This window comes from Felis catus, chromosome B3, assembly GCF_018350175.1.
Source record: "Felis catus isolate Fca126 chromosome B3, F.catus_Fca126_mat1.0, whole genome shotgun sequence".
NCBI classification, from domain to species: Eukaryota; Metazoa; Chordata; class Mammalia; order Carnivora; family Felidae; genus Felis; species Felis catus.
This window is the reverse complement of record NC_058373.1, coordinates 115,400,962-115,418,573: the sequence shown is the minus strand read 5'-3', so window position 1 is coordinate 115,418,573 and position 17,612 is coordinate 115,400,962. Positions and strand designations below refer to the sequence as shown.

General features: G+C 49.7%; 1 protein-coding gene across 3 annotated transcripts in view; it reads right to left on the bottom strand.

The window, feature by feature from the left end:
* SMOC1 (SPARC related modular calcium binding 1) overlaps positions 1–17,612 on the bottom strand; it is a 161,460-nt gene that overhangs the window by 83,842 nt on the left and 60,006 nt on the right. For all 3 annotated transcript variants that reach the window (XM_006932946.5, XM_006932947.5, XM_006932948.5), the window contains exons 2-3: positions 1,526–1,691; positions 254–366 (exon numbers count right to left, since the gene is read on the bottom strand). In XM_006932946.5, coding sequence (XP_006933008.1) covers positions 254–366; positions 1,526–1,691 — 279 coding nt within the window. The remainder of the gene's footprint in view (positions 1–253; positions 367–1,525; positions 1,692–17,612) is intronic.

The following is a 17,612-nucleotide window of genomic DNA, read 5'->3' as shown; positions in this document are numbered from 1 at the left end:
GGGACCAAGCAATACCAGTTTCCTGGCTCAGACTTCCATGCCCCTTTTTCAGGACCCACTGCCAGCTGGCAAAGGGTGGCATGGAGAGCCCAGGAGGGGGAATGCAGGCACCAGAAGGTAGTACCAGAAGGTGTCAAAGAGCCCTCAGCTGTTTCCCAGAAAGCAAAGGCTCTGAGGGGCCCTCCCACTCTCAAGCGCCTCCCCTTGGCCTCAGTCCAGGAAATCGGGCTGAGAGACTTGGCCAAGGCTTCACCTGGGTAAAAGAGCCATCCTCGCTGCACTCCGGGACAAACACCGCCTCCTGGGGCTTCTTGGCTTGCTCTAGGGCCTGCGCTCGCTCCAGGCGACACTTGCTCTGGCCAGCGTCTATAAGAGGAGAGGAGGAGCACATTTCATATTTCACCCGGATCCGCACTGGAGCCATGGGACAAAATGGCTGCCCAGTACTAGGAATGCTGAGAGAAAACCTCTCTGCCTGTGGGTGAGCCCACAATACCACCGACTGGATTTTCTAACAACACAAAGGCAGTGGCTAATAAGTGCTGCTCGGCCTCATCGTCCCCTTAATGTTGACCTTAGAAAAGCCAGGGAGGCGTATTTATACCCAATTCTGCTTATTTTTTTCTCCCAAGTACCTTCAGCCACACCCACCCCCAACCAGGGGAAAATTTTTTTCACTGGGCGTATTAAAAAACTTGCAAGCCCAAGGGGTCTCAAAGATGTTTTATGCTTTAAGAATTGCAAGCACTTTCTTTGGAACACCAAAAGCTCTAGGGCAGCCTGCTCAGTCTTATGCCATTTCCGACAACAGCTCGAAGCAGCCCAGAGCTGATTAAATCACAAACTCCAATCTCCACGGGGCCTAGGAAAGTGATACAAATTAGGGGACTGAACTGGGTGTGCAAAGAACGGCACTCAGCCTGGAGACACCACAGGGAGTGCTGGGGACTGCGGCAAAGTGGAGAACGGGCTCCCCTTTAGAGGAGGAAGCTGCTACTCAGATCTAGCCATGTGTTTCCCTGTGGGAGGGAACACAGACCTAACATTACCAGGGCTTCCAATTATTTATGAGAAGTACCAAAATCCAGATTTTTATGTTGAATCTCCCAATTTTGAAATGTTGTCTCAAATGTTTTTAATATTTTTAAACACGCGAGCAGCCCAAACAAAACCCATCTGTTGGCCAGCCATTTGGAATCCCTATTCAGGAGCCAACAATAACGTCTTGCCATTTTAAGCATCTCCATTTACAAAAACGAAAAATACAAATAAAGGGCACCAGCCAGATAGCAGCACGTCTCTCTAAGCCCTAGCCTGGTGGCAGTGTTGGAAGGACAGAAAAGTACTCATTCCTTCAGGTAGGCCAGTTCTCCTTCCCATGTTCCCTGGTGGGAGGGCGGAGGGTTAGTGGCAAACAAAATGAACAGACGCATTCTGAGTTTCCCATGAAACTTCAAGCACAGCACGAAGGGAGCCACGCGGCCCGGGAGCCTCGTTGCAGCTGGGCGAATGTGCCCATACTCACCTTTGCATCTACCGCGATGTACCACACCCAGGGTCGGGTCTCTGCACTTGGCTCGCTGGTACTCACACATGGACTCGTAGGACCTGCCATCGGAGGCACAGATGGGTTTGGGCTGGGTCCTGGAGCAGTGGAGGTTGCACTGCGGGTCACGGTCACTTATGAGGAACTAGGTTGGAGAAAAGTGAAAGAGTACAGAGGTTACGTTTGCAAGAAAAGCAGGGGTGAGCCCGTGTCTTACAATACTGCCTCGCCTTGGGGCGCAGGTCCAGAATAAACCCAAAGTCATTAACCCCTAGAAGTGGAAGGGAACTCAGCCGCCACGAAGTCTAACCAAGGAAAGCATCTTGTGCTAAGTCATTCACAGGCAGGATCTCATTAATCCTCACAACAGCCCTATGAAATAGGAACTATTTATTTTGCAGATAAAGAAAATCAAGCCAGAAAGAGGGAACTTGTCCAACGTTACACAGCTAGAAGTGACGGATTTGAACCTAGATCGGTCAGAAGTCAAATCAAAGCTTTCGCCACTGGGATGTTCAGCCTCTCCATCCTTGCATGTAGTCACATGACCCCTGTTTGGGTACTTCCCCAAATCAGCAACTCACTAGCAATCTCTGCATCCCAGCTTTGGGGAGTTTCATTTATTAGAGAGTAGTACTGAGACCCAACTCCATCACCCTTCAACTTCTGACCATTGTTCTCTGGCAGAGGTAAGTGATTTTCTCTGAGAAAAGGATTTCCTGATTTAAAAAGATAATAATCAGATTGGGAAATACTGAGTTAAACAGGTTTCCTTGCTTCAGGACTGCTCAACATCTTTGATATATTCTTATACATTGTGATAGCAGCAAATTGTGTGCTACTCTTCCTGTTGAGCTAATTCCCTCCCTTGAATCTGGGCCAGCCTCAGTAATTTGACCAATAAAATGCTGTGGAAATGATGTTTGGGGCCTTTTGAGCAAGGTCATAGGAAGCTTTACAGTTTCCTCCCAGGCCTCTCACAACACTCACTCTGAAGGAACTCAGTCAGTACATAAGAAGCCGAAGAGCCCTGAGACTGCCATGCTATGAGGAAGCCCAAGCTAGCATGTGACAAAACCAGGTGCAGAGAGAAATGCCCAACCAACCCAGGCACAGAGATATGTGAGTGAAGAAGCCGTTAGATGAGTCCACCCCCCACTATCATCTGATTGCATAAAAATAATAAAAATAAATAAAAATAATCGCATGAGACTCCCCCAGTGAGAACCACCCAGCTGATCCCAGTCAACCCATGGAACTGTAAGGGATGATAATAAACTGATGTATTAGGCCATTAAATTTTGTGGTAGCTTGTTACACAGCAATAGATAACCAGGTCAAGGGGCATGCAGAATGATGCATCTCCCACTTACCTGACCGTGAACCCTTTTTTTAGTGAATCCCTGTTAGCAAGTATAGGATACAGCTGGAAAACAGTAATTGGATCACAGAATCCGTGAGCTTCTGTTGAATAACCCATGATTAGGCTGCAGGGGCTGCATCCACTCTTATCTACTCCTAAAGAGCAGAGCTCTAAGCCCACTCAAGGCTCTTCATCAGTACAAGTTGACAGAATGCATAGTCCACAATAATGCACGGCAATGTCGTGAGCACACATCTGGCCACTGGTGATACTGGAGTGACTGAATAATCACACCAAACTCATAGGATCTAGGGAGGGTGTGAATACAACCCCTGTTTCCGATGTATCTTCAGGCCCTTTGTGCAAAGCAAATAAATGAGAGTTTGACCCTTTTCCAGAACAGCAGAGGGAGTCCGCAGGCAGTACCTCTCCCTTCAAGGGAGCACCAGGAAAACTACCCCACCCCGGCCAAATTCCAGGAGAGTCCAAGCCTGTCCCCTAGGGCATACACTGCCCCCAAACGCGAGACCGGTTCCTCCTGCGACCCTGACCTCCTGCCTGAATGCTGGCTGGTCAGCACAGGGAGCGAACAGCTGAGGGCTGAAACCATGCAGCCCTCCTCAGGATGGACAGTGCAACTTGCCTTCCCTGCAGACCCTCTGGGCTCCCACACACACGGGTTCAACCTGAATCCTGCCCAAGCCCAAAAGGAAATGTCCTGATAGCATCTCATAGTAGAGTCTAGTGCTCCGGGAGGGAAACCAATAATATAGAGAACCATATCCAGAGGAAGCCCACTGCCTCCCAGGCTGCCACACAGAGGAGAGCGCTTGAGCTGACAGGATAGTGGAAAGGGGTAGTGCCGTCCACACCTCAACCCTGCATGAGATCCTTGGCCTCACTGCCCTCAGGTTCACCCTGTTTGAAGCCCTTGAGTGGTGTCCTATTGCCCCTCAGGACCTTCACACAGTCTCACAGGCCTGGCGGAATCTGACCTTGGGGGCCTCCTCCCCGGCCTCAGCTCTTACCGCTTCGTCCTCACCTCGCCCACCGCTGGTCAGGCACACTGGCCTGCTTTCCATTTCCCAAATGGGCTTCATTTGCTCCTACTTCCAGGCCTTTGGACACACCGTGCCTTCTCCCTTCCCTCCCACCCCTACTGCAGATTTCAGCTCACATCATCTCTTTTAGGAGGCTTTCCCTGACTCTCACAGATGAGCACGGGTCTCCTAGAATAACTTCTCACACGTCACTTTTCCTTCCCGGCACTGAATACAGTTTGTGAGGATGAACTGTGTGAGTTGATTAACAATGGAATCCCCAACTCCGAATCCCGCAAAGACAAGGAGAATGCCTATTTGGCCTGTGAATACATCCCCAGCATCGAGCACAAGGCCGGGGCACTCAGGCACCTGAGGGGTGAATGTGTCCCCGTAGCAGCATCTCCCACGTGCTATTACCTCAGAAGCAACTGGTGTAATGTGACAGGTCTGGCCTTGAAGGCTCCTGCCATAACCCCAGGGGATCACTGGGCCACTCCCGCACCCCCATGCTCTGAGCTTTCCCCTCTGTGCCAACCCCACATTCTATGGTGGCTGAGGTGGTCCACAACTTCCTGCCCCAGCTCCACCTCAGAACTTAAGCTGGCTCTGAGATTGAACGGTGGGTCTTTTCTCTCCTACCCCACCCAGGCCCGTCTGCCACTACGACTGTCTCTGCCTAAAGCGACCGCCCGCCATGGAAAACTTGGACCCCAAAGGTCCAGCTGAACGAGGCGGGTTTGGGAAGCCCTGGCCACAGGCTCCTGGATGGACACAGGACACAGGGGGCTGCAACCCACAAAGCCGGTCTCAAAACATCTCTCTTCCCCCCTCTGGATGGATGGCTCTCCCAGACCCATGCCTAACCTGTCCGCAGCCTAGAAATGCAGCCAGACCTGGCTCTGTAATTCTGCCTGGTGAGCAGCCGGCACCTGGGCCGAGGGTGGGATCGGTGTCCTCACATCCAGGCTTCTCCAGGCCAACCAGTGACCCCGAGACCGTCTGAGAGCACGGGCCATGGCTCTGCTGTTATCACCACCGCCTCATCTGTGGACCCACGTGCTACTTACCTGCAGTGTGGCCTGCCTTTAAGACCTACTTGGTTAGGTTAATTTGCCACGGGAATCAGCAGGATCCAAGGAAAAACGTGCCCTTTTTTTCTCAGGATCGGACAAGGACAGAACTATCTGTATCTCCTAAAGCCTGGGAAAACCCAGGAACTCATTCTTGGTCACAAAGGGATTTGGTAGCCAGACCTTAACTCTGAAGATCGGTAACAACAGGAACTAATAATTAGGTATCACTTCCACTGTGTTCGCTAATTTAATCTTTACAACAAGCCTGTGATAGGCAGAGTAAGCTACAAACCTAGTGTTACAGATGAGGAGACCAAAGCCCAGGTAACTCTTCTAAGCACAGGGTGTGAGTGTTGGAAGTGACACCCACGGCCTGGCTCGAAGCCGTGCTTCCAACTACACCAAAACCGCCTTTCTTTATTACAGGGCAAGTCTGCAAACAGAAGGTCCGCCCCTCCTGCACAACTGGATTCCCAAAGTCAAAAGCCACTTACCAAAAGCCTACTGTGTGCCAGCCACCAACCTACTGTGTGCCAGACCGGCTTTGTGGGTTGCAGCCCCCTGTGTCCTGTGTCCATCCAGGTAGCTTTAGCCACCAGCTAAAGACCCAGACAAGACAGGACTGCCTGGGAGAAGAGCCTCACAGGGCTCGTGTTCACCTTAAAAAGCAGGCATCGAAAGAGACAAAGTTCCTTTTCAAACCCAAGGAGATTGCCCTGTTCTCTCTTCCTCAGCTCACGGGAGAGGAGAGCTGTGGGCGTCACCGTGGCATTGAACTGCAAGCCATAAATTTGGTTTGGAAATGGCTTGCTCTGGGCCAACAGAGACGCTACGACAGCTGTGCCAGAGACAAGCTTAATGACTAGGGGAACATTCTGTCTGAAAACAGGTTAAAGAGCTTCAGAGGAAGCCCCACCCACCCCCAACACACGGAGATCCTTCCCACCTCCACAAGGGCTCCCCAAAGGTTCCATCTAGAAATTACTGGCCCCTGAGGCTAAGTAAAAAAGTTCCGAGACAGCACGGGGCCATTGCTAAAAGACTGTCTTGCCCCGTCTGTGGTGTCTCATTTTCATCTGTTTTAGGAACTGTGTGTATTTGTGGTTGTTTGGAAAAAAAAAAAAAAAGGCAATGAGTTCTATAAAATGGACTTTTAATAGGATGACTATGCCCTAATATGATCACCCAAACCTCCACGGCCTGCGGGGATTACTTTAGGTCCACAGACACTATTTATTGAGCCATCCATTCATCTACTTCTGTCCTCAATAAGCCAGCACTATGAGCCCAGCACTGCATGAGGCATGGCAAACAGAACATAACCAACACAGTCCCACCCCCCAGTGAGCTTACAGTCTAGGGTGGAGACAACAAGCAAGCAGACAGTGGCCATACAGCAAGGGAACAGGATACTGCAGGGCCTCGAGAGGACTTAGTCCTAGGGACTCTGCAAGGCTAAAAGCCACACAGTCCAACAGAACTGTCTGCAATGACAAACGAGTTCTATATCTGTGCTGTCCAACACAGTAGCCACAAACCACATGTGGCTATTAAGCCCTAAAATGTAGCTAATGCAACCGAGGAACTGAATTTTTAGTTGCATTTAATTTTAGTTAAATTTGCATAGCCGCATGTGGCTAGGGGCTACCATATTCACGAGCACAGTTACAGAGGTGGGGGCGTGGGGGGAGGGGACAGACACTCATCCTTGCTGGAGTTTCTCCTAGTTGAGCCAAGCTAAGACTCACTGGACCATGGAAAAAAAGAAGCAGATCATTTCTGCATTTTGAGACTGGACATGAAATCAGTTCATTACTTATTGGTCAACAGCAGGACTGCCTAGGAGTTCATCAATCTACCTGAGGTCACAAAGTTGGCTTTTTGCTCTCTTCTGCAAGAGTTAGGGGTTCAGGCTACAAGTGCCCAGCACCGGCGTATGGCCTGGGTCAGTTCTCTCAACACAGAGACCAAACTCAGAGTCTGAGTCACCCTGTTGTACCTGAACCCCCGAGCCACAGACATCTGCTGTACGCTCAAAAGCCGCCATGGTTGAAGGAAGTTTTGGTATTGGGTTGGGGGCCGGGGGAGGGCAAGTTGTCTCCCCAGCTAGACAAAGCCTGGACTATTTCCTTCTGGGGGGGGTGGGGGGGTGGAAATAGTATTTTCATAAAAATCCTCACATACATTCCCTTCCTTCTTCCTAACCAAAAGACAACAAAAACAAAACAATTATGCTAAATATGATTGCATAATACGGAAACCAAACAAAAGGGGCCAGGACAATTGTGAGTTTGCAATCATCTGCTACTCCCACCCTCTCTCTCCTTGGGGAGTGAATGATTCCAAAGCAAACACACAGCAGTTTATGTTTTGCTCACATTTGTAAAGTAGGACAAGCACTTGAAATACATATAAACAACCCATCCTTCCTAGTGGAAAAGTAAGCTACCGGCTGGGGACTGTCGTCTCCAGAGAAGAGACGGAGGTGGATTAAGCCGGTGTCAGACTAACAATCCCTTCTGTCCGAAATGCACACAGGCTCCAGCAGAGTAGAATGCAAACCCTTTTGCACTGGGAGACCACTCCAATGCCACAAGCTGTGTTAGGTTTGACTGACTTCCAAGTTTCCATGACAATACAGGGAACAACAGAGGCAGCCTAAGGTTCCATCTAGGAGGAGATGTTCGAGTCTGTAGAATATGGAATTGGTTTTGCAGTCTTCACTTCCACCTGTACCACGCTGATGTAACCAGCATCTGAAATTCTTAATCGGCATTTTTCTGGTAACACGCGTATCTCTCTACTTTTCCCAGCTATAGAAGAGGGGGCAGGAGCCCTTCTAAACAGCCGGGGCAGCGCCCCAGCCACTGTGCCTAGAAATGGGAAGGCCACGATTTGGAGTAGCAAGTGGCTTTCCCCTTTATGAGATCAGAGCCAAAACTCACAGGCCAAACTCAACTGATGTGAGGTTTTCTTTAGTAAACTTCTGCATAACACAGCTCCAGCTACTCACTTTTAATATTTTTGCTTCGCTTAGCTGTTGCTGCAAAGCAAACCGTCCCCGAACTTAGTGACTTTAAATAACTGATCATTTCTCTCGAGTCCATGGCTTGGCTGGGCTCAGCTGGGAGATTCTTCTGCTCCGCGAGGTGTCAGCTGAGGTGACACATTTGGCTACCTTCAGTTGGGAGCTTGTCCGGGGCTGGAACATCCACTGTGGCTTCACTCACTGGTGCCTCCGTTGGAGCGTCTGAAAAAACTATGGTGCTGGCTGGGCCTCTCTCTCCAGCAGGCTTTTCTCGCTTATCCATAATGACTTCATTCAGTCCTTTACCTCCTGCCTAGGTGTCTGACCCTGCCACCTATGTTTTCTCCCCATTCAAGTTCAAATTCCGTACTGTGCTGAGCTCGTCATCCCAAAGAGCAAATGTTTTCATGTTTTAAACACCACCAGTAGCTCCTTGGAGCTCTTGCTGCATTGTGCTCAGATTTCCATCAAAACCCTCAGCACACCGCACCATCATTCGTGTGTTTATATGTCTGTGAAGGACTGTGTCCTGTGTCTCTTTACATACACGGGGCCTAACACTGCCCGATCTAAGGCAGTGTTCAGTAACAAACCTTACCTAAAACATATCCCGGATAAGAAGCTCCCCCCTTTTTTTTTTATCACTTACTGTGAAAAGAGATCTTTGTCCAACCACCGCCAAAAGCTTAAAATTCTCAAACGCATAGAGTAATGTAAGCTGTTTGTTCTTGTCTTTCCTTTGAAGGAACATCTATTAGATAAGGAAAGCTGTACATTAAACACAGGATTTTTTTCCCTTGAATTAAAGGAAAAGGAGTCACAAAGACATTGAAGGGGATGTACCGGAGTGGCTGAGACAGGACCCATATACCCACGGCAGATATCATCATTAAGCAGCCAAGCAACTCATTCCCGGTGAGGCTGCCCCTGCAGGAATCCTTCTCACACGGCCCTCCCCCAGCCTTCCTACGACCCTGCAGATAAGTTATCCCTTCCCTAAGTTAGGCAGTAATCTGAGGGGCCCAGGGTTGCTGAGCCCGAAGTGAGTATGTGTCAAGGTAGAAAACTCTGATAATGGTATCAATGAGTCCTTTATAAGTCAGATTTTTGGCACCCTGAATTCACTTTTCCACCGAATGAAGATTGTAAGTAATGGTGAGTTTCCCGGCCCAAACTGCAAACACTTACTTGGAAGGACTGGGTGGGGGAATGATCCCTACCTGTGCGCCTGCTCTGTCGGTATTGGTATCACAGTACAGGTCCCTCCCGTCCGCGCCCCCAGCCGCATAGGAATGGTTAGCCCCCACTGCGCTGTTCCTGCCTCAGGACTTGCTGGCCCTTCCCCTGGACTGGGCCCCAACCTCATACCTCCCATCCATCCTTCCAATTTCAGCGCAGAGGCTGCTTCTTTGGGGCACTGACTTCCCAAGTCAATCAGGACCCCTGTGACGAGTCTCCTTAACAGCCTCTGCTTTCCACTGCGCTCTGTGTCACAACTGCAATTAAGTCACCAGCAGTTTAATTGTATGTTCCTTGCCCAGGAAGCAAGATTTGGGTGCCACGCCGCCGGATCCCCAGTTCCCAGCAGGGGCCTTGCCCCAAGCAGGCACTCGATAAGTATTTATGACTGAATAAATGAGGAGGAGGCCGAGGCCCCGCTGGGTCAGGCTAGTTAAGTGGCGGGCACTCTTTCTGTCTGCCTCTAAAAGGCCAGACTCCTTCTGCTACACCACACTGCCTCCTTTGGCACAGGGTACAGCACTGAGCCCAAGGCTGGCTGGGGGCGGAGGGGGCTCTGTTGATAGCTCTGGTAGCAGTAGGCAGGGTCTCCGGCCTTGGCTCCTCGGTGGCAGGAGAGGAGAAGGGCCTATAGGCAAAGCGAGCTTTCCCAATGGAGGGATGTTTTCCCGTCACGTTTGTGACTCAAAGTCCGGCTCGAGTTTTTAGAACCCAGGCACCACAGAGCATTTCCGGGAGGTAACTCTGCCATTGAAAAAGGCAAAAAAAAAGCCACTCCTAGAGCCAGTGCCTGGAACAAAGACTGGAGAACCACATTCCAGATGCCGAGCCGTAGCTCAGCCTCTTACTCTCCGGCCAGGGACTGTCCACCTCTTGTCACTTGCTTCACCATCTGCAAAGCCGGGCTTTGGTCTTTTCCCCCGGGGGCCTGCGTCTTTGGGAACAAAGAGCAATTTCACATTAAAATGTCACTCACCCACCCACTATCTAATCCATCATCTGCATGGAAAGTCCACATCCCTATTTCTGCCAGCTCGCTCTCACCCTTCCTTGACCCCACGACCACTGCATTTACACAGGTGCAACGGAGGGTCTCGATCTGGCGGCTGCGGGGTGGGGCGCGAGAAGATGGAGGAGGGGAGATAAGGGAGGTCAAAGGGAAGGGGAGGTCTGCAGCCACGGTGGTGTCTGCTCTTCTTCTACACGCTTCCACCGCGGGGCCTGACAACAGCATGCCCCCCGATTAAAGGGCTTTTCACGCTGCTGAGGGAAAGCAGACATCCCCCTCCAGCTGTTCGGCAGCTGGAACCACTTCTGTTGTTTTAGCCAGGAGAGGCCTGACCTTTGTCACCCCACTCCCACCCCCTCCCCAAGGGAGGAATTTAGTGGTCACCCCACCCCATCCACCCAGCTTCCCTCCTCCCCTGTGCCCCCCACCGCTACGGGGACGACCGGTCAGGACCCAGGGGAGAAGGCTGTCCCAGGCCAGGTGCCACAGTGGGGGACAGGAAGGGAGGGAGGGTCAGTAGGTTGGACAAAGCATCTGGGACCCTGGGTCCAAAGAGGCACTGACAAGGTAGGCACTAACAAGAGGTAGGACTGACTCAGATGCTTGCCGTTCACACAGACCCATCCACACCCCGCTACGTGCCCCCTGCTCATCTATGAGAAAGGCAGGGCAGACAAAGTGTGGGTTAGGGTCCACATTATCAAATTCCAAAATAGGAAGCGTGATTCTAAGTGAAAGGAACCAGACTCAAAAAGCCACATACTGCATGACTCCCTGTATATGACATTCGGAAAGAGGCAAAGCTATTCGGATATCAGTGATTGCCAAGGGATTGGAAGGAGGCAGAGAAGCGTGAGAGAATGGGGGTGGGTGGAATATTCTCTATCTTGGTTATGTTGCTGGTCATACAACTACATAAACATTAAAGACCATAAAAGTGTCCACCTAATAAGGGCGATTTCTACTATACGTACATCATACCTCAATAACCAAAAATGACCCTAAAACTAAAGAAAAATAATGCCAAAGCATGTTTGTTTTGAATGGCACATCAGACCTCCCAGAGGCAGTCGAAGAGGTTTCTGGAGATTTCTTTGCCCACTCCCTCAATTACCAGGCATTGCTCCGTGCATTGAAGGTTATAAAAAAAAAAAAAAAAAGCAAGAACAAAGGCCCTGCCCCCCTAAAGCTGAGCTGGTTGCAAACACTGGCATGCACACAGCTAACTCCATAGGGATTGCATTTGCAACAGCAGCGACCAGGAAGCGAAGACTAAGTCACAGACAAAAGGGAGGCATGTTTGAAAATGGGATGCCAGAAGTCTGAGATGTGGTGTGGCTAACTCTAAAGAAGAGAGAGGGGAAAAGAGGAGAGGGGAGAAAAGAAAGAATAAAGAGGCATCCATTCAGCAAAGAACTGCTGAGCGCCTATTCTGCCCCCAGACTATGCTGAGTGCTGAGGACAGACCAGCTGCCCCCTTGTTCTAGGGGGTCAGAGGAAGAGGTCCATTCAGACTAGAAGGATCCAGGGGGATTTCTCAAAGAAGGGGGCATTAAGGGGATTGTAAAGAATTTCCATAAGCAGGAAGGGATGTCGCAAGGGCATCTTAAGCAACAGTGATGGGTACACGGAAATAAAGAAGCAAACTCATTTTAAAAAATAGATTAGAGGGGCACCTGGGTGGCTCAGTCAGTTGAGCATCCAACTCTTGGTTTTGGCTCAGGTCGTGATCTCACGGTCTGTGAGTTCAAGCTCACTGCACAGAGCCTGCTTCGGATCCCCTGTGTCCTTCTTTCTGGCTCTCTCCCACTCGCTCTCTCTCAAAAATAAATTTAAAATGATTAATAATAATAATAATAATAGATTAGAAATGACCATTTAGGGGAGAAATAAGGCTCTTGGGCCAGGTTGGGAGGGTCTTGAAAATTCCCAGTTGTCTTTTTTTGTTTGTTTGTTTTAAAGAATTGGAAGCCAGTGAAGGAAGTAAAAGGCAAGGTCAGACAAATCCCTGGTAGGGGTATGAAAGACCACAGAGACTGATCGGGAAGTTATGGTAGCTACATGCAGCAGGAAGGGAGAAAGGGGGGCATACTGGGGCCAAGGAAGTGGCCGGGGAAGGCCACTGGATGAGCTAAGAGCATCAGGAACCAAACAGCTGTCTGTAGAGAGTAGGCGTGCTTGCTGCCCAGGGGGGATGGTCTGTGGACTCTGTCACAGCCCTGTTGGACTCCCACAGGCGATGAAGGGACACGTGGGGTGCCACAGGCATGCACGTTGGCAAGGAAGAAGAAATGGAGGATGAGTGGAGATAAAAATATCTTTTTGAATGAGTGGAGTCCTTACAGCTTAAAAACCGTCTCGTTTTCAGCCCTCCCTGGTCACAAACAGGGAATCAGCCTTTCAATCAGAGGCAAACAGCATTGATTTTTATTTCCTGCTTGCACTCCTCATCACTAAATACTAGCCAGTGAACTTATGAAGTGAGGGCGTGGAGAGTCACCTGCCTATCTGCCCCCCATCTCTGCCACCAGCATAAATAAAAACTCCGTCACTCCAAATAAACACGGCACTCTCCAGGACCCAGGACCCACATTTTTTTCACTTCTCTCAGCCCACAAGCACTGGGGAAAAAATAAGTAAAGGTTAAGTTGATGGCTAATAAGGAGCAACAAAGTGGTCTTGTATTTGGACTGTACCCAAGAGATGGTGGGTTACAGACAGAACCCAGACTTGGATGCAAAGCCAAGAGCACAGGGAAGGAGCTCCTAAGTGCCTGCTTGGGTCTAGATGCCCAGCCCTTCAATCAAAGAGACACACACATCTGGTAGTAAGGATCTGCTAAATTAGCACTATCTCTCCACCTGGCAACAGCAATGGATTCTGCCAAGGGGAGTGGCTCCTTACAAGGTTATCCTGAACATTCTTACAGGCTCCGTCCAGTGACATGCTCCAAGTTTTCACTGGGTGTTACTAAGAATGGACTAACACGTCACTGAACATCCTGGCTAGTGGCAGTGGGAACCAGACAAGGCTGCACACCCTGGCCCCGCCCCCCCCCCATATTCTGTCCCACTGTCACCAGCAGCATTTTATGTGATATGTTACATGTGTTTTACAATGGGGAGCGGGGGGGTAATGAGTGAGGAGATTGGTCAGGATCAGAGCTACCAACTATGGGGCTGGGGGTTAGCTGGGGTCAGTCCCCATATAGCTGGGTGCTGGGCAGTGACTGAGCCCCTCTGGTTGGAAGGACAAGGTCCCAAAACAGAATTGTTTTCACAAAAGACTTGAAGGGATTCTGGGCAAAGTGGGAGGTGAAGAATCTGACAAGGCTGTTCAAGAGACTCAAGAACACTCTGAGAGATTCTAGGCATGCACAGAGCTACTTGAGGGCCTAGGTGACAAAGAGACACAGAAATGAGGCAGGTCTTTCCCCCACTTGTGCATGAAACCCAGCCCTGCTCTGGCAACTGAATCAACAGCTTTGGCCGCAGCTGGAGAGAGTTCCATTGGCACAGATGCTGGTGTTCTCATGGTGGGAACTGCCAGCAATGAGGTTCCTTTGGGCAAAGGGGAAAATCATGACCAATTTGTGGAAATATTTAAAGCACCCCAATGCTGTTTGAGTAGATGAGGGTCTTGAAGTCATTGCAATTTGAGAGTAAAGGTAAATGTGGCACCATTTTGTAATCACAGGCAGAAGAGGTTTGGAAATACCAGTTGTAGGAATAGACGCTAACGGGAGTGAAGTCTACTTAGCAGGCTGTGGGAGTCAAAACAAGCAGCCCCAAGCTTAGGAAGAATTTGTGAAGGCCAAATGAAAATCTGGAGATCAATTTTCCAAAACAGTGACACTGCGTATGATCGTCAGGCTCCCAGGCTGGTCAACAAAATGCCTCAGTAACTCATAACATGGCTGAAATAAAGCTAACAACACTTGGCCCAGAGTAGGCTGGAGAGTTTTGAGGTAGGTGGGAGTTGGATAGTCTCCCCCAGAAAAGAGCTAGTCAACTGAACCTGTTCGTGACTGAGGTATGAGTATATCCACAGTATGGATGCCTGTACACACGTGTGTGCACATGCACAAACACTTGGAAGTATCTTCAGCGGGGTGCATAATCACTAGCTTTTGTTCAAGGGTCTAGGGTCAAGCACGTTGAAGAAGAGAGCCGCTAACTAAGTTACTTGAAAAAGCAACAGCACTGGAAGTCTATTTCCCTCTCCTGGTGGATTTACCCTGCACTCTCAGATGTAACAATATGTTCCCCAAAGAGGTGAATTGAGACCCTATTTAGTGAGCCCTCACACCATCCACAGAAGTCATGATCAGACACTCCTTGTCCCTCCTACAACAGGCCAGTTGTGCCAAGTGAGCCCCCCCCTCACATAGAGTGCTCTCTGCCCCCACCCCTCACCCCAACAGTCCCCCTCTAGCAACCTGGGTGGTGAAGAAGCCTACAAGCCTCCTTTAGGACTAACCCGCTTCACCTGAAAGACAGACTTTTGTGTTGGCCAAGTCTCCTCTCTCATCCAGCCCCTGGGCCGCCTTTAACCCTCTCAAGCCCACCAGTTGGGATTCCTGGTGCTGCTACTATTAGTTTTCTGACCTTAGGAGATATTTGTCCACTCACATTTGTCACAGTGAATCCTGCGACTCTTAACCACTGACTGCTCCCATTATCAGCACAAAGGGCCCCAAACCAGCCCCACCACGGCCCACCCAAGATAAAAGACTTCCACACTAAGTCTAAACATGGTGGGAGGAAGAGGCAGGAGTATTACACCCTGGGAACTACTTCATGGCTCCATAATAACTAAATGGGGAAACCGGTGTACTTCCAAGGTCATGGGATTATCATGAAGAAAAATGTCATCGTAATGCCGGTCTCATTTGGTCAAGATACAATGGCATTTGTATAGGCTCATCTTCGTAACCACAGACACGGTGGAGCAATTTATACCGACAAGGGAGATAACAGAGGAAGAAGCACTTTATCCACAGCACTTGAGGAAATCCACTCCCTCCCAGCACTAAGCCCTGGGGATGAAAGCTGAGCAAGTACAGACTGAAACAAACCAAAGAGGAAATCCCAGGCTTGCTATGTCATCGAATTATGCTGGGCTGTGTGTGCTTCCACTGTGTGTGTCCTTTTATTGCTATTTCCACAGTCATCTTGAGATCCTGCTATACTGGTTCTGGGCACCAGATCACCAAGCACACCCACACACACACACACACACGCACGCACGCACGCGCGCTCAGACATAGGCGCGTGCATGCGCGCACACACACACACAGCCCGCAAAGTCACTTACAGACGAAAGGGAAGAAGAAATAGTTTGGCCCACGTGGGATTCCCATGCGCCATGTAAAAACCTGGTGCTGTCAGACCATCTTGGGCTGAAAATCCCCACTGTTGTCACTCAGACAAGGATTAATTACTGCTGTCCAGAGCCCAGGCTCACATCTTACTTCACACAAGTGTGAGGCTGTTCTGGGCAGGAGAGAAATCCTGTTGACCCAAACTGGGCCAAGGAAAAGTAAATAGAACCATGTCAAATTCTACAGGCAGGAATGGAAGATTAGTGGAAAACCAAAGCAAGCCCACTCCTAAGGGAGAGAGAGAATGGTTCTTCCGCTTTCCAACCCCTCTGGTTTCTGGGCACAGAGAAAGTCTTTCTTTTAAGGATAAAGCCTGTATTTGACTTTGGAGGATCTTTTTCTTTTAGTCCAGACATTCATAATATTTCCCTCAAACACCAGGTCAGACAACACGATGGGGAGGACATCTACCTTTGCAACAAGCAGCTTGTGTCTGGTAAGCAAGCCTGTGGAAATGACATAGCAGAGGGCAGGCTGAATCTACCTGGGAGAGCCTCAGGACGCACCAAGCAAGCCTGCACATCCCTAAGGATTGGGACTTCTCGGGCTTTCTGACGTGATGTATGATGTCCAATGCCCACAAAGACTCAGCACCGAAGACTTTTAATCCAGCCTCCAAAGGGGTTCTCAAGACTTTTTATTAGCCAAGGAAATGTTCACAATATAAAGTTCGGTAAAACCAAAACAGAATATCAAATATATACGTGTGTAGACAGCTAGATATAGATAATAGACATGTGAATATATACACACATACACATGCATATATATGCACACATATAATACACACATGTGCACGTATATACATATGTATATCTTCCGCTCCAGGGAGGGGCAACGAAAGATAGAAGGAAATACACCAAAACGTTAATAGTGGCTATCTCTAAATGGTAGAAACACAAATAGGTTTGTTTTTTTCCTTTGTACTTTTTATTTTCCAAGTTTCCTATTAGGAGATTGGGGATGGAGCACACACAAAAATCCAGATAGATGGATCTGGACCTGCCCCTTAAGCACAGCTGCCCCCGAAGCTCTACCGTGAACTCTGGTGTTCCCTCAGGCTCATCAAAGCCTGACAGCCACAGGCCCACATGAGGCTAGGGACTGCGAGAAGCTTGCCTCCGCATGAAGTGGGAGGACAAGGTTCTTTCCTCTTGGCTCCTTTCTCTCCCGGAGTCTGATCAGGTTTCCTGTTCTTCCGTATCACACACACAGCTCCCATAAGCAGGGGCAGAACTTTCCAGAGGGTGTCACGCCGGGCCCACATGACCCTTCGGCAGCATCCATCCAGGCAACAGCCTGGTCACCAGGTGGTCTCCCTCCGTGGTTCAGGTTGCACAGCAGGCAGTCCAGCCTTCTCTACAGAAGGAACGCTGAATCTCACAGGTCAGGTCAGAATGAACTCCCATCTTCCAGTCCCAAGCAGCGCTGTGACAGGAATCTGCCAGCAGCCTCCAGCAGCCTTTGAAAGGCACACGTGCACCTGCACCAACCATCACAATGCAGGGTGATGAAGGGTGGTGACTATGCTGTCATCTGGGCGTATGGGAGAGGAATGAAAAATCACATGGCTAAAAATAAGGCTTTGCAGAACGAGCAGCTCCAGCACCAGGTGTACGAGAGGGAAGCAGAGGGCTCTCTGCTCTCCCATCATGCCTGAAAACTGCCTTTAGAACAAAAATGTCCTTGCATGTACTTCCTTGCAAAACAAACCAAAACCTATAAGGCAGTTTTGCAACCTTCTCCCCAACCTGCTGCATTCATTCATTGGACAGAAATTTATTAACCCCTCTATGAGCCAGGCACGGCGCTGGGCACCGGGCACATTGCGTGGAACACACTGGCCCAGTCCCCACCCTCACGGGGTGTGCTGAGTCTCTACGATCCCGCAGTTCCTATTTCACATACAGATGCCGTCCTTGGAAGCC